The sequence below is a fragment of the Rhinoderma darwinii genome, chromosome 1 (genome assembly GCF_050947455.1).
Source record: "Rhinoderma darwinii isolate aRhiDar2 chromosome 1, aRhiDar2.hap1, whole genome shotgun sequence".
Taxonomy (NCBI): domain Eukaryota; kingdom Metazoa; phylum Chordata; class Amphibia; order Anura; family Rhinodermatidae; genus Rhinoderma; species Rhinoderma darwinii.
The window spans coordinates 304376145-304389001 of NC_134687.1; the positions used below are offsets into that span (position 1 = coordinate 304376145).

Here is a 12857-nt window from a genome sequence, read left to right on the forward strand (position 1 = left end):
TTTTCTGGAGCCTGGAGGTCAAGGACGACATCTGGACCGAAGACATCGCCTGAAGAGGACTGGAGTGGGAGCAGCTCTTCTGACACGGTGAGTAGAGTGTCTCAAAGTGCTGTTTATGTATGGCCCTGTTCACACAGAGTATTTTGCAGGCCGAAAAAATCTGCCTCAAAATTCCTTAAAGAATTTTGAGGCAGATTTTGACTTGCCCACACTATCTTGCCGCGTTTTTTGCTGCGTTTTTTGCCCGCTGCGATTGAGGACAGCAGACAAAAAACGCAGCGAAAAATGCATTTTCTGCCTCCCATTGATTTCGATGGCAGGTCAGAGGCAGAACCGCGGCAAGAAAGGACGTGCTGCTTTTCCTTTTTTCCGCGACTGGCTCCCATTGATTTCAGATTAAATCAATGGGAGGCGGTTTTGGAAGTTTTTTGGTGCTGATTCTGACGCAGTGTCCGAGTCAAAATCAAGGCCCGAAAACTCTGTGAACTGGGCCTTATTGTTAGGGCTTATTCAGACGAACGTGTAATACATCCGTGCAACGCGCGTGATTTTCACGCGCCTCGCACGGACCTATGTTACTCTATGGGGTCGTGCAGACTATCAGTGACTTCCACTCGGCTGCGACTGTGATACGCTGCGGATTTTCCACAATAAAATGTGTTGCATAAAATCCGCAGTGTTCATGCCTAGTGTGTTCCTACCCTAAGGCCGGATTTACACGAGCGTGTGCTTTTTGCGTGCGCAAAAACGTGGCGTTTTGCGCATGCAAAAGGTCCATAACAGCTCCGTGTGTCAGCAGCGTATGATGCGCGGCTGCGTGATTTTCGCGCAGCCGCCATCATTATGACGCTCTGTTTGTATGTTTGTGGCACGTGGTGCTTTTCTGTTTTCATTCATAGTTTATACTGCTGCGGAAGTGCTGGGCATGATTTTCACGCACCCATTGACTTCAATGGGTGCGTGATGCGCGAACAATTGCACAAATATAGGACATGTCGTGAGTTTTACGCAGCGTACACACGGACACACGCTGCATGAAACTCACTGACAGTCGGCACGGCCCCATAGAGTAACATAGGTCCGTGCGAGGCGCGTGAAAATCACGCACGTTGCACGGATGTATTACACGTTCGTCTGAATAAGCCCCAACAATAAGGCCCAGTTCACAGAGTTTTTGGGCCTTGATATTGACTCGGACGCTGCGTCAGAATCAGCACCAAAAAACTTCCAAAACCGCCTCCCATTGATTTAATCTGAAATCAATGGGAGCCAGTCGCGGAAAAAAGAAAAAGCAGCACGTCCTTTCTTGCCGCGGTTCCGCCTCTGACCTCCCATCGAAATCAATGGGAGGCAGAAAATGCATTTTTCCCTGCGTTTTTTGTCTGCTGTCCTCAATCGCCGCGGGCAAAAAACGCGGCAAGATAGTTTGGGCAGGTCAAAATCTGCCTCAAAATTCGGTGCGCAGTTCGCGGGTGCGCATGCGCGGGAGTTTGCGGGTGCGCGTGATCGGTCGCACGGGCGGCAGTGTTTGACGGCCCCCATGACGACCCCCATGCTACCCAGGGCCGCCATCAGGGGGGGTATTATGGGTACTGATGTGAGAGGCCCGGCCAAACCTAATTGAAAGGGGGGCCCGCAGCTCACGACATTCTTTTGGTGAAAAAAACAAGCCCCATTGCAGGGGCCTGTTTTTTTTTTCTACCAAAGGCAAGTCGCGGCAGTTGCCGGGCCCCCCTTTCAATTAGGTTTGGCCGGGCCTCTCACATCAGTACCCATAATACCCCCCCTGATGGCGGCCCTGGGTACCATGATATGGTGCTGGACGGAGTACTGTTAACAGGCGGTGCCACGGTAGGGGGGCCCAGAAAATTTAGCTGTAGGGGGCCCTGAAATTCCTGAGTGAATGACCAGTGCTTGAGGCGGGGAGAGGGAAAAAAGAGTGATGAGTGAAGAAAGAGGCATTTTTTACGGAGTTTCTTAGGTTCGCTTGATTTATGTAAAGTTTGTTGAAGTGACACCTTAAAGGAACAGTGTCATCACAAAAAAAAATTTCATATGTTAAAGATGTTAGTGCTTTATTAAAAACGTTTATATTTATTTGTGTGTTTGTGTTTTACTTTTTCTTATTTTTACACTTTTTCTTCCCTATGGGGGCTGCCATTTTTTGTTCCATTTCTGTATGTGTCGATTAACGACACATACAGACATGGAATACGGCAGCCACAGTCCCATAGGGACTGCGAACGGCTCCCGTCCCATCCACTTCTGTGTACGCCGTCTGTGTGGGAACTGCGCATGCGCCGCTCCCACACAGTCCAATTTGAAATTGGCGCCGTCCGGCACCATTTTCCTGTGGACCGGAAGTCGCGGCCGGACAGTAAGATTACTACTTCCGGTCGCGGCTTCCGGACTTGTGCACTTGGACCAGCGGCAGCAGACGGAGCGGACGGGCCGGAGGGAGCCGCGGCGGCAGGAGCAGGTAAGAGATTTCAATGTATGTTCGTGTTTGTGTACGTTTACTACTGTATGTAAACCTACTACACTGTGTGTTAGCTCAAAAAATGGCGACACACAGTGTAGGAGGATAGACCGTTCAAACCCCTCGTTTATCCCGGCACTAGCCAGGATAAAGGAGGGGGGATGCTGAGAGCTCACTAGAGCGAGGGCTTTTTACCCAATTTTGCAATGCTGCAATTTTGGGAATAGCTCCATCTAGTGACCAGCAATGGGAAATATTATAAATTAGAATCTAATTTATAATATTTCCTGTTTCGTGAAAAAAATAAAAAATTTTTTAACAATGTTTAATCACCTACACACTAAATGTTTAATTAAAAAAAAAAAACATGTTTTTCTGGCAACACATTCCCTTTAAAGGGTATGTGTCGCGAAGTAATTTTTTTTTGTTTTAGTAAGTTACTTATTTACACTACCGTTCAAAAGTTTGGGGTCACCCAGACAATTTTGTGTTTTCCATGAAAACTCACACTTATATTTATCAAATGAGTTGCAAAATGACTAGAAAATATAGTCAAGACATTGACAAGGTTAGAAATAATGATTTTTATTTGAAATAATAATTTTCTCTTTCAAACTTTGCTTTTGTCAAAGAATGTTTGCAGCAATTACAGCATTGAAGACCTTTCGCATTCTAGCTGTTAATTTGCTGAGGTAATCGGGAGAAATTTCACCCCATGCTTCCAGAAGCCCCTCCCACAATTTGGATTGGCTTGATGGGCACTTCTTGCGTACCATACGGTCAAGCTGCTCCCACAACAGCTCTATGGGGTTGAGATCTGGTGACTGCGCTGGCCACTCCATTACAGATAGAATACCAGCTGCCTGCTTCTTCACTATATAGTTCTTGCATAATTTGGAGGTGTGCTTTTGGTCATTGTCCTGTTGTAGGATGAAATTGGCTCCAATCAAGCGCTGTCCACAGGGTATGACATGGCGTTGCAAAATGGAGTGATAGCCTTCCTTATTCAAAATCCCTTTTACCTTGTACAAATCTCCCACTTTGCCAGCACCAGAGCAAGCCCAGACCATCACATTACCTCCACCATGCTTGACAGATGGCGTCAGGCACTCTTCCAGCATCTTTTCAGTTGTTCTGCGTCTCACAAATGTTCTTCTGTGTGATCCAAACACCTCAAACTTCGATTCATCTGTCCATAACACTTTTTTCCAATCTTCCTCTGTCCAATGTCTGTGTGCTTTTGCCCATATTAATCTTTTCCTTTTATTAGCCGGTCTCATTAATGGCTTTTTCTTTGCCACTCTGCCCTGAAGGCCAGCATCCCGGAGTCACCTCTTCACTGTAGACGTTGACACTGGCATTTTGCGGGTACTATTTAATGAAGCTGCCAGTTGAGGACCTGTGAGGCGTCTATTTCTCAAACTAGAGAGTCTAATGTACTTGTCTTGTTGCTCAGTTGTGCAGCGGGGCCTCCCACTTCTCTTTCTACTCTGGTTAGAGCCTGTTTGTGCTGTCCTCTGAAGGGAGTAGTACACACCGTTGTAGGAAATCTTCAGTTTCTTGGCAATTTCTCGCATGGAATAGCCTTCATTTCTAAGAACAAGAATAGACTGTCGAGTTTCACATGAAAGCTCTCTTTTTCTAGCCATTTTGAGAGTTTAATCGAACCCACAAATGTACACAGTTAGCAAACACAATGTACCATTAGAACACTGGAGTGATGGTTGCTGGAAATGGGCCTCTATACACCTATGTAGATATTGCATTAAAAACCAGACATTTGCAGCTAGAATAGTCATTTAGCACATTAACAATGTACAGAGTGTATTTCTGATTAATTTAATGTTATCTTCATTGAAAAAAACTGTGCTTTTCTTGCAAAAATAAGGAAATTTCTAAGTGACCCCAAACTTTTGAACGGTAGTGTATATTAGATTTTTTTATTTTTGGTGTATTTTTATTTTACAAAATGGTATTAAAAATGAAATAATAATTTGACATGTTTTCCTATATTGGCCACCAGACGGAGCACTCATTATTACAGCAAGGTTAATCAGGCAAAGCAACCTGAGTCACAGCCAGGGCCGCACTGTTCATGAGGCGAGATAAGCTTCTCGCCTCAGGCGGCGGCCTGCTGCCCCTCTGAGGGGGCGGCGGCGCCACTAAAACCAGCCGCTTTTGCACTAATTGTTCCTGCGTCTATAGCACGCAGGTACAATTGCATAATTAGCGCTGAATGGCCTGGCACTTTCTGTGCCTGAACATTCAGCGTCTTACAATGATGCTGATTGGCGGGGCAAAATTACTAGCCCCGCCAATCAGCTCCTTTCAACGATGCTAGTGGCGCAATGACGTCATTCAGCCTCAGCAGACCTGCTCAGAAGAGAGGATCACACATGATGTTAGCTGGTGCAGAGGCTAACACTTACCCCCATTATTACCCTGGTACCCACCGCCACCAGGGGTGCCAGGAAGAGCCGGGTACGATCCAGTACCCGACCATCTGTAGCGATGGTTGGGTACTGGAGCGATTGCAGGCTGGTATTATTAGGTTGGGAAAGCCCAAAAACACTGTGCCTTCCCACCCTGGTAACACTAGCCTGGGGCCGCTCCAGTACCCGAGCATCACTACAGATAGCCAGGAGGTGGGTACCTGGGTAATAATGGGGGTTAGAGTTAACCTTTTCACTGGCTAACATTAAGCCCCGCCTTAGTAATGGACGCTGTCAAATCAGCCAACGGCCATTACTAAAGCGGTGGTAATACAGTTTAAAAAAATACAAGGAAATTTAAAAAAAGCACACAACCCTCATTAACCATTTTAGTGAAAATTAAACAAAACGCCATCATCGAAGTAGTTCTCGAATCCGAAATTCAACAACCAAACCTGTAAAAAAACACAAACAAAAAAATTAGTAACACATAAAAAAAACAAAGCAATTATTATCTTACCTTTCCTGTGTCCAGAGCCATACAGCCCCCCCCAGTAAATATTGGCACACCCTCCCCCTATCGATAGCACCACACAGCTCCCTTGTAAATAGTGCCACGCCCCTATAGATAGTGCCACACAGAGTGCCACCCCCCGTGTAGATAGCACTACCCCCCTTGTAGATGGTGCAAAACAGCCCCCCCTATAGATAGTGCCACACACCCCTTGTAGATAGCGCCACCACCCTGTAGATAGCACCACCCCATTGTAGATAGCGCTACACAGCCCCCTGTAGAAAGCGCCACACAGCCCCCCTTTAGATACGTAACACAGCCTCTCTGTAGAATGCGCCACCCCCCTGTAGTTAGTGCCACACTTACCTGTCCCCGTTCCAGCTCCATCCTCTTCTCCGACGATGCAGGCCTGGTGTCTTCTGACCAGGCCGCATCCAGCGGAGCGCCGCCTGCATCACACAAATGGCCGATGGTTCCCTTGCCTTGCCAGCCATGTGAATTGTAACACAGAAATCCGCACCTCGGTTTTACCTGCGGATTTAGTGTCAAGCATGATTATAGCAAACAATATGAGGTTTTTACTGTGTTTCCAAGGCGTAAAAGCTGTACAAATCTCAACAAAACAAATCTGTTGCAGAATTAATGCTCCCCATTCAAGTCTACGGGCCAAACACGCAGCATCTCCGCACAGAACCCGCAGAACTGACACGTTGTGGAATTTGTAGTGGCACCGCAGAACACTTTCCGCACAACTTTTCTTTAGTGTGTGGCTGAGATTTGCTGCTACTGTAAATGCTACGGGATTTCCTCTAGAATTCTGTTGCGGAAATTCTGCAGCATCTACACTACCTGGGAACCTAGCCTTGGGGTATGTTCCCACACACATGATACGCATACATTTTCTTGTACAATGGTGTTAAGAGTAAACTGATAATGGTGTGATCGAGGAAAAAAAAGCCAGCGGATCCTGTGGACATTAACAACTCGTCGAGGAAAGGGATCAGAGGAGGATGTCAAGAATTAATTTGACTGTCAAGCAAATTGCAGCCGAATACTGGTGCTCCAACTAACATATCAGAACACAACTCAACGTTCTTTAGCACGGATGGGCTATAACAACAGATGACCAGTTTGAGTGCCATTGCTATCTAAGGGAAACAGAAAGGCAAGACTCCAGTGGGCAGAAGAGCGCAAAAATTGGATCACCGAGCAGTGGAAAAACATCGCCTGGTATTCAATTGTATCTGCACCATGAGGATGCAGATACAATTGCAAGAAGTGGCTATTGGCATTTGCCTGTCACAAGGGACACCATATAATCCTAATGAAGGAAATAGGCGCCATTGAAATACAGTAATTCTTAGTCTGACGTAAAACTACCTGTGATATAGTTCTGACTCTGACGTTAAGTTTCAGTAATGCCATTAATTGTATATACTGTATACAGCTAGTGAGCCATATGCAGGGGGCCTGAGAGCCACTGGTTGGAGAGCCACTTAAAGCAGTATTTTAAGGAGTACTGTAATGACAGGGTAGGGAGACAGACAGGTGAGCCCTAATCTACCCGCCACTCAGTCCCTGCCTACTTGCAACGACCCGTCCTAAGCGATGGGGTACAACTGGGCGACGGTCCCTACGCTCAGTAAGTGCAAGACAGACAAACAGACAAGGGTACACAGAAGCTAGGGAAACGGGGCAGCTGCCCACGGAGACACCGTGAGCAACAAGAGTAGTGAACGAGCCGAGTCAAACCAGGAGAGAACGAAGTACAAAACGCTGAGCAGGAGAGTGGTCAGAAAGCCAAGGTCAATAACAAGCAGAGGATGAGTAGTACAAGCAGCAGCAGCAGCAAGCCAGGAAACAAGCATAGAAGAATCACAGGCAAAGGAGGAACAGGAAAGGCAGGTATAAATAGACCGGGCCGGGCTGTGATAGGCTCTCCCACTCCTAAGCCTGCCATCCTGAGTGGTGGAAAATGGAGTCAGTCTCACAGACATAGGAGCAGGTGCAGACTGATTGCCCACGGGCGTCGACACAGAAGCTGTGTCTGGCAAATCCTTTACAAGTACTTTAATAAACATAGTAATAATGTTATCTTGTTTCCCATCGAAAAGGTATTGATTTGGAATGCACAAGGCTCCTTTTCCAACTACTCCCTCTCTCTACTTGACATTCTGCATTTTGTTACTCTTTGCCGTTTCATCATTATCCCTCTCTGTGAAAGGGATTCGCCAGATTCACCGCTACAAGTACTTGGAGGGAGACGTACGATAGCGACGCCTCTTCTCTGCAACTTACTACTTTCTAACTATTGAACGGTCAGGGCAAGTGAGAGGAACACGAAGGTTCAACTCAAACAGTGAGTAAATGCAAGATAATTTTATAAAGTTCATCATTTCCAAAATGAAATTTACAGTAAAAAATAATTCCCAGGAATGCACATTTTAATTTTTAGTTGTGTGTATTTACAAATATTGTCAGTTTCTCAGGACCAAGTTTACTCTATTCATTGTTTACTGTGGGTGGATAAGAATCTAGTACATGGTCATGTGATGTACGTAAAGGTGCATGGCTCATTACAAGACACAGCTCTGAAACTGCACTGTAACAAGCCGTGCACCTGTGTGTCCATCACATGACCAGGACAGATTTTTATTCCCTGGAAGTAAGCAATGAAGGTTCATATTAAATTACTGCAAGCAGAGATCTTGAAACCCATGGAAAAGTGATACTGAAAGTGTATGGGAAAATTGCATACGTATTCTTTATACAAATAATAGCATTTATTTGCTGAAACTGGAATACCCCTCTGATCAAGGCCGCAGGGTAAAACATTGCACGAATAGGTGGCAGGGAAGTCGGCTGTAGGCTCCTTTTTTTTTTTCTATTTGAAGAGATAGAGAGAATAATCAAAACTGGCCAGAAATAAAGGAACAAAACTATAAAGCAACAATATATTGGAACATTATTACTGTAATAGTTCATAAAAACTACCAAATTGTGCACAAATAATACCATCATAATTCCCAAATAAGTATTTAGGCCTAATCTATTAATGTGGATTCTTCAAGGACTTGCTAACTATTGGAAATCGTATTGATTGGAGGTTCTGGAGGCCCATCAGAGGTGAGGGCCATGGGTACCCCAGGGCTGTCTTATCTGTAATCCTGCTGTTAGGGCACATTATGTGTTGCCCTAACAGCAGCCTGTAACACAGTGTAATGTATTAGCATACAGGAGTCTGCTAATACATTATAAGTAAAAAATAAAGTTGTTAATAAAGTAATCCCTTTATAGGATTAGAATTATTTTTATTTTTTTAAATATATTAATTTAAAAAAAAAGGTTAAAAAAAACCCTAGGTTTTTGTGAATACTCCCCGTAAAATCTTTTTCTTGAAAAGTTTATTGGGGGACACAGACCGTGAGTATATACTGTTGCCACTAGGAGGCACGACATTAAGAAATAAAAAAGTGACTCCCCCTACAGGAAATACCCTGCCCAGGGCCGTATTTACAAAAAAGGAGAGAGTGAAGTGTTTCCAAGTGCTTAATCTCTTCCCTAATTGGGAGATATATTGGGACATGTTAAGCCTATATAATTTACCTGGGTGTTTGGAGATTTGTACACCCAAATATGATAACACTGAAGAATTCCACCGGAACGGGAAAGCCGAGGACCACAGTGGTACAGATAGTGGTACACATAGCCGGACAATCTCCCCAGTCTATCCAGGTCCTAAAGGAGTGGGGCCAGCACCTGTTTAAGATCCGACACCACTAACAAGATATCATCCGCGAAAGCGGCTACCTTTAAGTCTAAATTGTGTGGTTCAATTCCCTTAAAAATCTGAGTTTGCACTAGATGACGTAACAAGGGATCGATGGAGAGATTAAAAAGTAAAGGGGAAAGAGGGCAGCCCTGTTTTGTGCCCCTAAATATATCTATAAGGGGAGAAGTCAGCCCATTGACCGTCACACACGTCGTCGCATCAAAGCGCAGAAACTGTACAAATTGAGAGAGAACCATGCCAAATTGTAATTTGGAGAGGACTGCGTCTATAAAAGGCTATGCCACTGTGTCAAAGGCCTTCTCGGCATCCAGGCTCATGAGCATGGTGACCATTTGGGCCAAAACATGGTGAACCGACTGTGCCAAAACAGTCGCAGCCACTGCCGTTCTAATATTTTGTATGCTGGTCCTACCCTTTGTGAGTCCAGTCTGGGCCCCACAGAGGAGACGGGGGAGAAAGCGTTGGAGTCTGTCCGTCAATATTCTAGCCAAAAGTTTATAATATTGATTTAGTAGTAATATCGGACAATAAGATTTTGGTAAGGATGGGTCCTTATCTGGTTTCGGTATAAGGACCGTGCGAGATTCTGTGAAGTGGTCACTTATGGGATTATTATGTATGAAAGTTTCATTATATAGACAATATAATGAACAGCGGTACAATTTGGGGGCCTTGCATTTTGTAATATTCTGCTGAAAATCCTTCTGGACCCGGCGTTTTCCCATTAGAGGTCAAAGAAATTGCCTGTCTCACCTCATCCTCCTGTATCTCAGAGTTCAACGAAACCTGTTGTTCTGAAGAGAGAGTGGGCAAACTAACCAAGTCCAGAAAGAAATCAATGTTAGAAAGAGAAGTCGGGATGGCCCTACAAAGATCCTCATAATATTCTGTGAAAATTTGTGCTATCTAAGTAGGGTCTGTGGAAATGGTTTCCGTGGAGGGGTTAAAGGTAATGTGTCGCTAGAAAAAAAATATATTTTTTTTTTAGTTAAACAGTTAGTGTATAAGTGATTAAACATTGTTCTCATTTTTTTTAATTTTTTCACGAGTCAGGAAATATTATAAATTAGATTCTAATTTATAACATTTCCCAGTGCTGGTCACTAGATGGAGCAATTCCCAAAATTGCAGCATTGGCATGTGGTAAAGCAACCACATTGCTTTATGCTGCAAAATTTGAGAATACACACTCGCTCTAGTGAGCTCACAGAATCCCTCCTCCTTTATCCTGGCTAGTGCCAGGAGAAAGGAGGGGATTGAACATTCAAACCTCCTATACTGTGTGTCGCCATTTTTTGAGCTAACACACAGTGTAGTAGGTTAACATACAGTAGTAAACACACAGTAAAACACATACATACACAGACCTAACTTACCTGCTCCTGCCGCCGCCGCTCCCTCCGGTCCGTCCGCTCCGTCTACTCCCTCCGCTCCGAGTGCACAAGTCCGGAAGCCGCGACCGGAAGTAGTAATCTTACTGTCCGGCCACGGCTTCCGGTCCACAAGAAAATGGCGCCGGACGTCGCTCGGCCGAAGACCTACAATTTGGACTGTGTGGGAGCGGCGCATGCGCCGTTCCCACACAGACGGCGTACAGCATAGTGGATGGAACGGGCCCCGTTCGCATTCACTATGGGGCTGTATGTGCCGTATTCCATGTCTGTATGTGTCGTTAATTGACAGATACAGAGATGGAAAAAAAATGGCAGCCCCCATAGACAAGAAAAAGTGAAAAAATAAAAAAAAGTAAAACACAAACACACAAATAATATTTTTTTTTTTTAATAAAACACTAAAAGCAAATTGATATAAACATTTTTTTTATCGCGACACTCGTCCTTTAAGCAAGGAGAGGATAGGTTTAAAGGGGTGGCTCTGTTTAGTATGTGTGGCCAGGAGTTTGCCTGTCTTGTTGCCACATCTATAAAACTTATTGTCGGTATTTCACACCTGCCAGTGAGATTCATCGTGGATAAAAATGTCCAAGAGGTGCTTAGCTGTCTGATATGCTAGATGACTTTCCGGGGTAGTATCATTAGCATGGGTCCTTTGAGTTGATAATAGAGAGTTATGTAAGGCAGTAAAACGATCTCTTCGTAATTTCCGCCTCCGAGCCTTCGATGCAGCCCACAATAGAGGGATATCATCGGACTGAGATATGTTGTCATCCAAGTAATTACCCCAGTGCAAGTGCAAGGTATAGTTGGAAATTAGAGGAATTTGTCAGGTAGGCAGGAAATCTCCAAAATTTAGATCTCTCAGTTGGGGAGGACAAGGCCATAGTCAAGGTAATCAGGGCTTGGTCCGAAATAGTAATTGGATAAATTCGGGAGCTAGTATGGAAATTAAACAATGATGTGGAGATTAGGAAATAGTCTGTTCTTGAAAATGTGCCATGTGAACTCGAGTGACACGTATATTCCCTTGCTCCTGTGTCAACTACTCTCCAGGGGGTCACACAAATTAAGAAAGTCAACGAAAAACTCTAAGGAAGACGCAGATATTTGGGATTGAGGGTTTGGTGGGGAGCGATCCATACAGACATTTTGGACTAGATTAAAGTCCCCGCCAATCAGTAAGTCACAGTGCTGGAGACCCAGAATTACCTGAAGAACCTCCGTGTGAAATACGTGTTGATCCCGATTAGGGGCGTATACATTAACCAATAAATAGGGAGTGCCTTCCACCGTGATGTGCAAGATAATATATCTGCCTTGGGGGTCACTAATGAATTGTTCTAGTTCGAATCGTAGGGTTTTTCTAAAAATAATCGCCACCCCCTTCGAAGAAGTAGAGTGCAAGGCAGAATGACATTCGCCCAACCAGGGGGCCGTCAATTTCCTTTGGGTGCCCAGCCTCCAGTGAGTCTCCTGCAGAAATATGATATCTGGGGAGAGTCTCTTGAGGTGGTTAAAGAGGCTCTGTCACCAGATTTTGCAACCCCTATCTGCTATTGCAGCAGATAGGCTCTGCAATGTAGATTACAGTAACTTTTTTATTTTTAAAAAACGAGCATTTTTGGCCAAGTTACGACCATTTTTGTATTTATGGAAATGAGGCTTGCAAAAGTCCAAGTGGGCGTGTTTAAAGTAAAAGTCCAAGTGGGCGTGTATCATCCACTTCTCTTCAGAACGCCCAGCTTCTGGCAGTGCAGACACAGCCGTGTTCTCGAGAGATCACGCTGTGATGTCACTCACTTCCTGCCCCAGGTCCTGCATCGTGTCGGACGAGCGAGGACACATCGGCACCAGAGGCTACAGTTGATTCTGCAGCAGCATCGGCGTTTGCAGGTAAGTCGATGTAGCTACTTACCGGCAAACGCTGATGCTGCTGCAGAATCAACTGGTGCCGATGTGTCCTCGCTCGTCCGACACGATGCAGGACCTGTGAGTGACGACACAGCGTGATCTCTCGAGAACACGGCTGTGTCTGCACTGCCAGAAGCTGGGCGTTCTGAAGAGAAGTGGATGATACTTCTCGTCAGGACGGCCAGCTAGTAAAAGTAGTAAAAACGCCCCGATGTACGCACATAATACACACCCAGTTGTACTTTTACTTTAAACACGCCCAGTTGGACTTTTGCAAGCCTCATTTGCATAAATACAAAAATGGTCATAACTTGGCCAAAAATGCTCGTTT

At 44.9% G+C, this 12857-nt stretch overlaps 1 protein-coding gene across 1 annotated transcript in view; it reads left to right on the top strand.

Annotated features, from left to right (window-relative positions):
• The first annotated feature begins 7552 nt into the window (after positions 1 to 7552).
• Positions 7553 to 12857, top strand: part of FGF22 (fibroblast growth factor 22) — a 35818-nt gene continuing 30513 nt past the window's right edge. Inside the window, 1 exon segment of the mRNA XM_075855216.1 lies at positions 7553 to 7784. Within this exon segment, the coding sequence (XP_075711331.1) occupies positions 7553 to 7784 (232 nt within the window).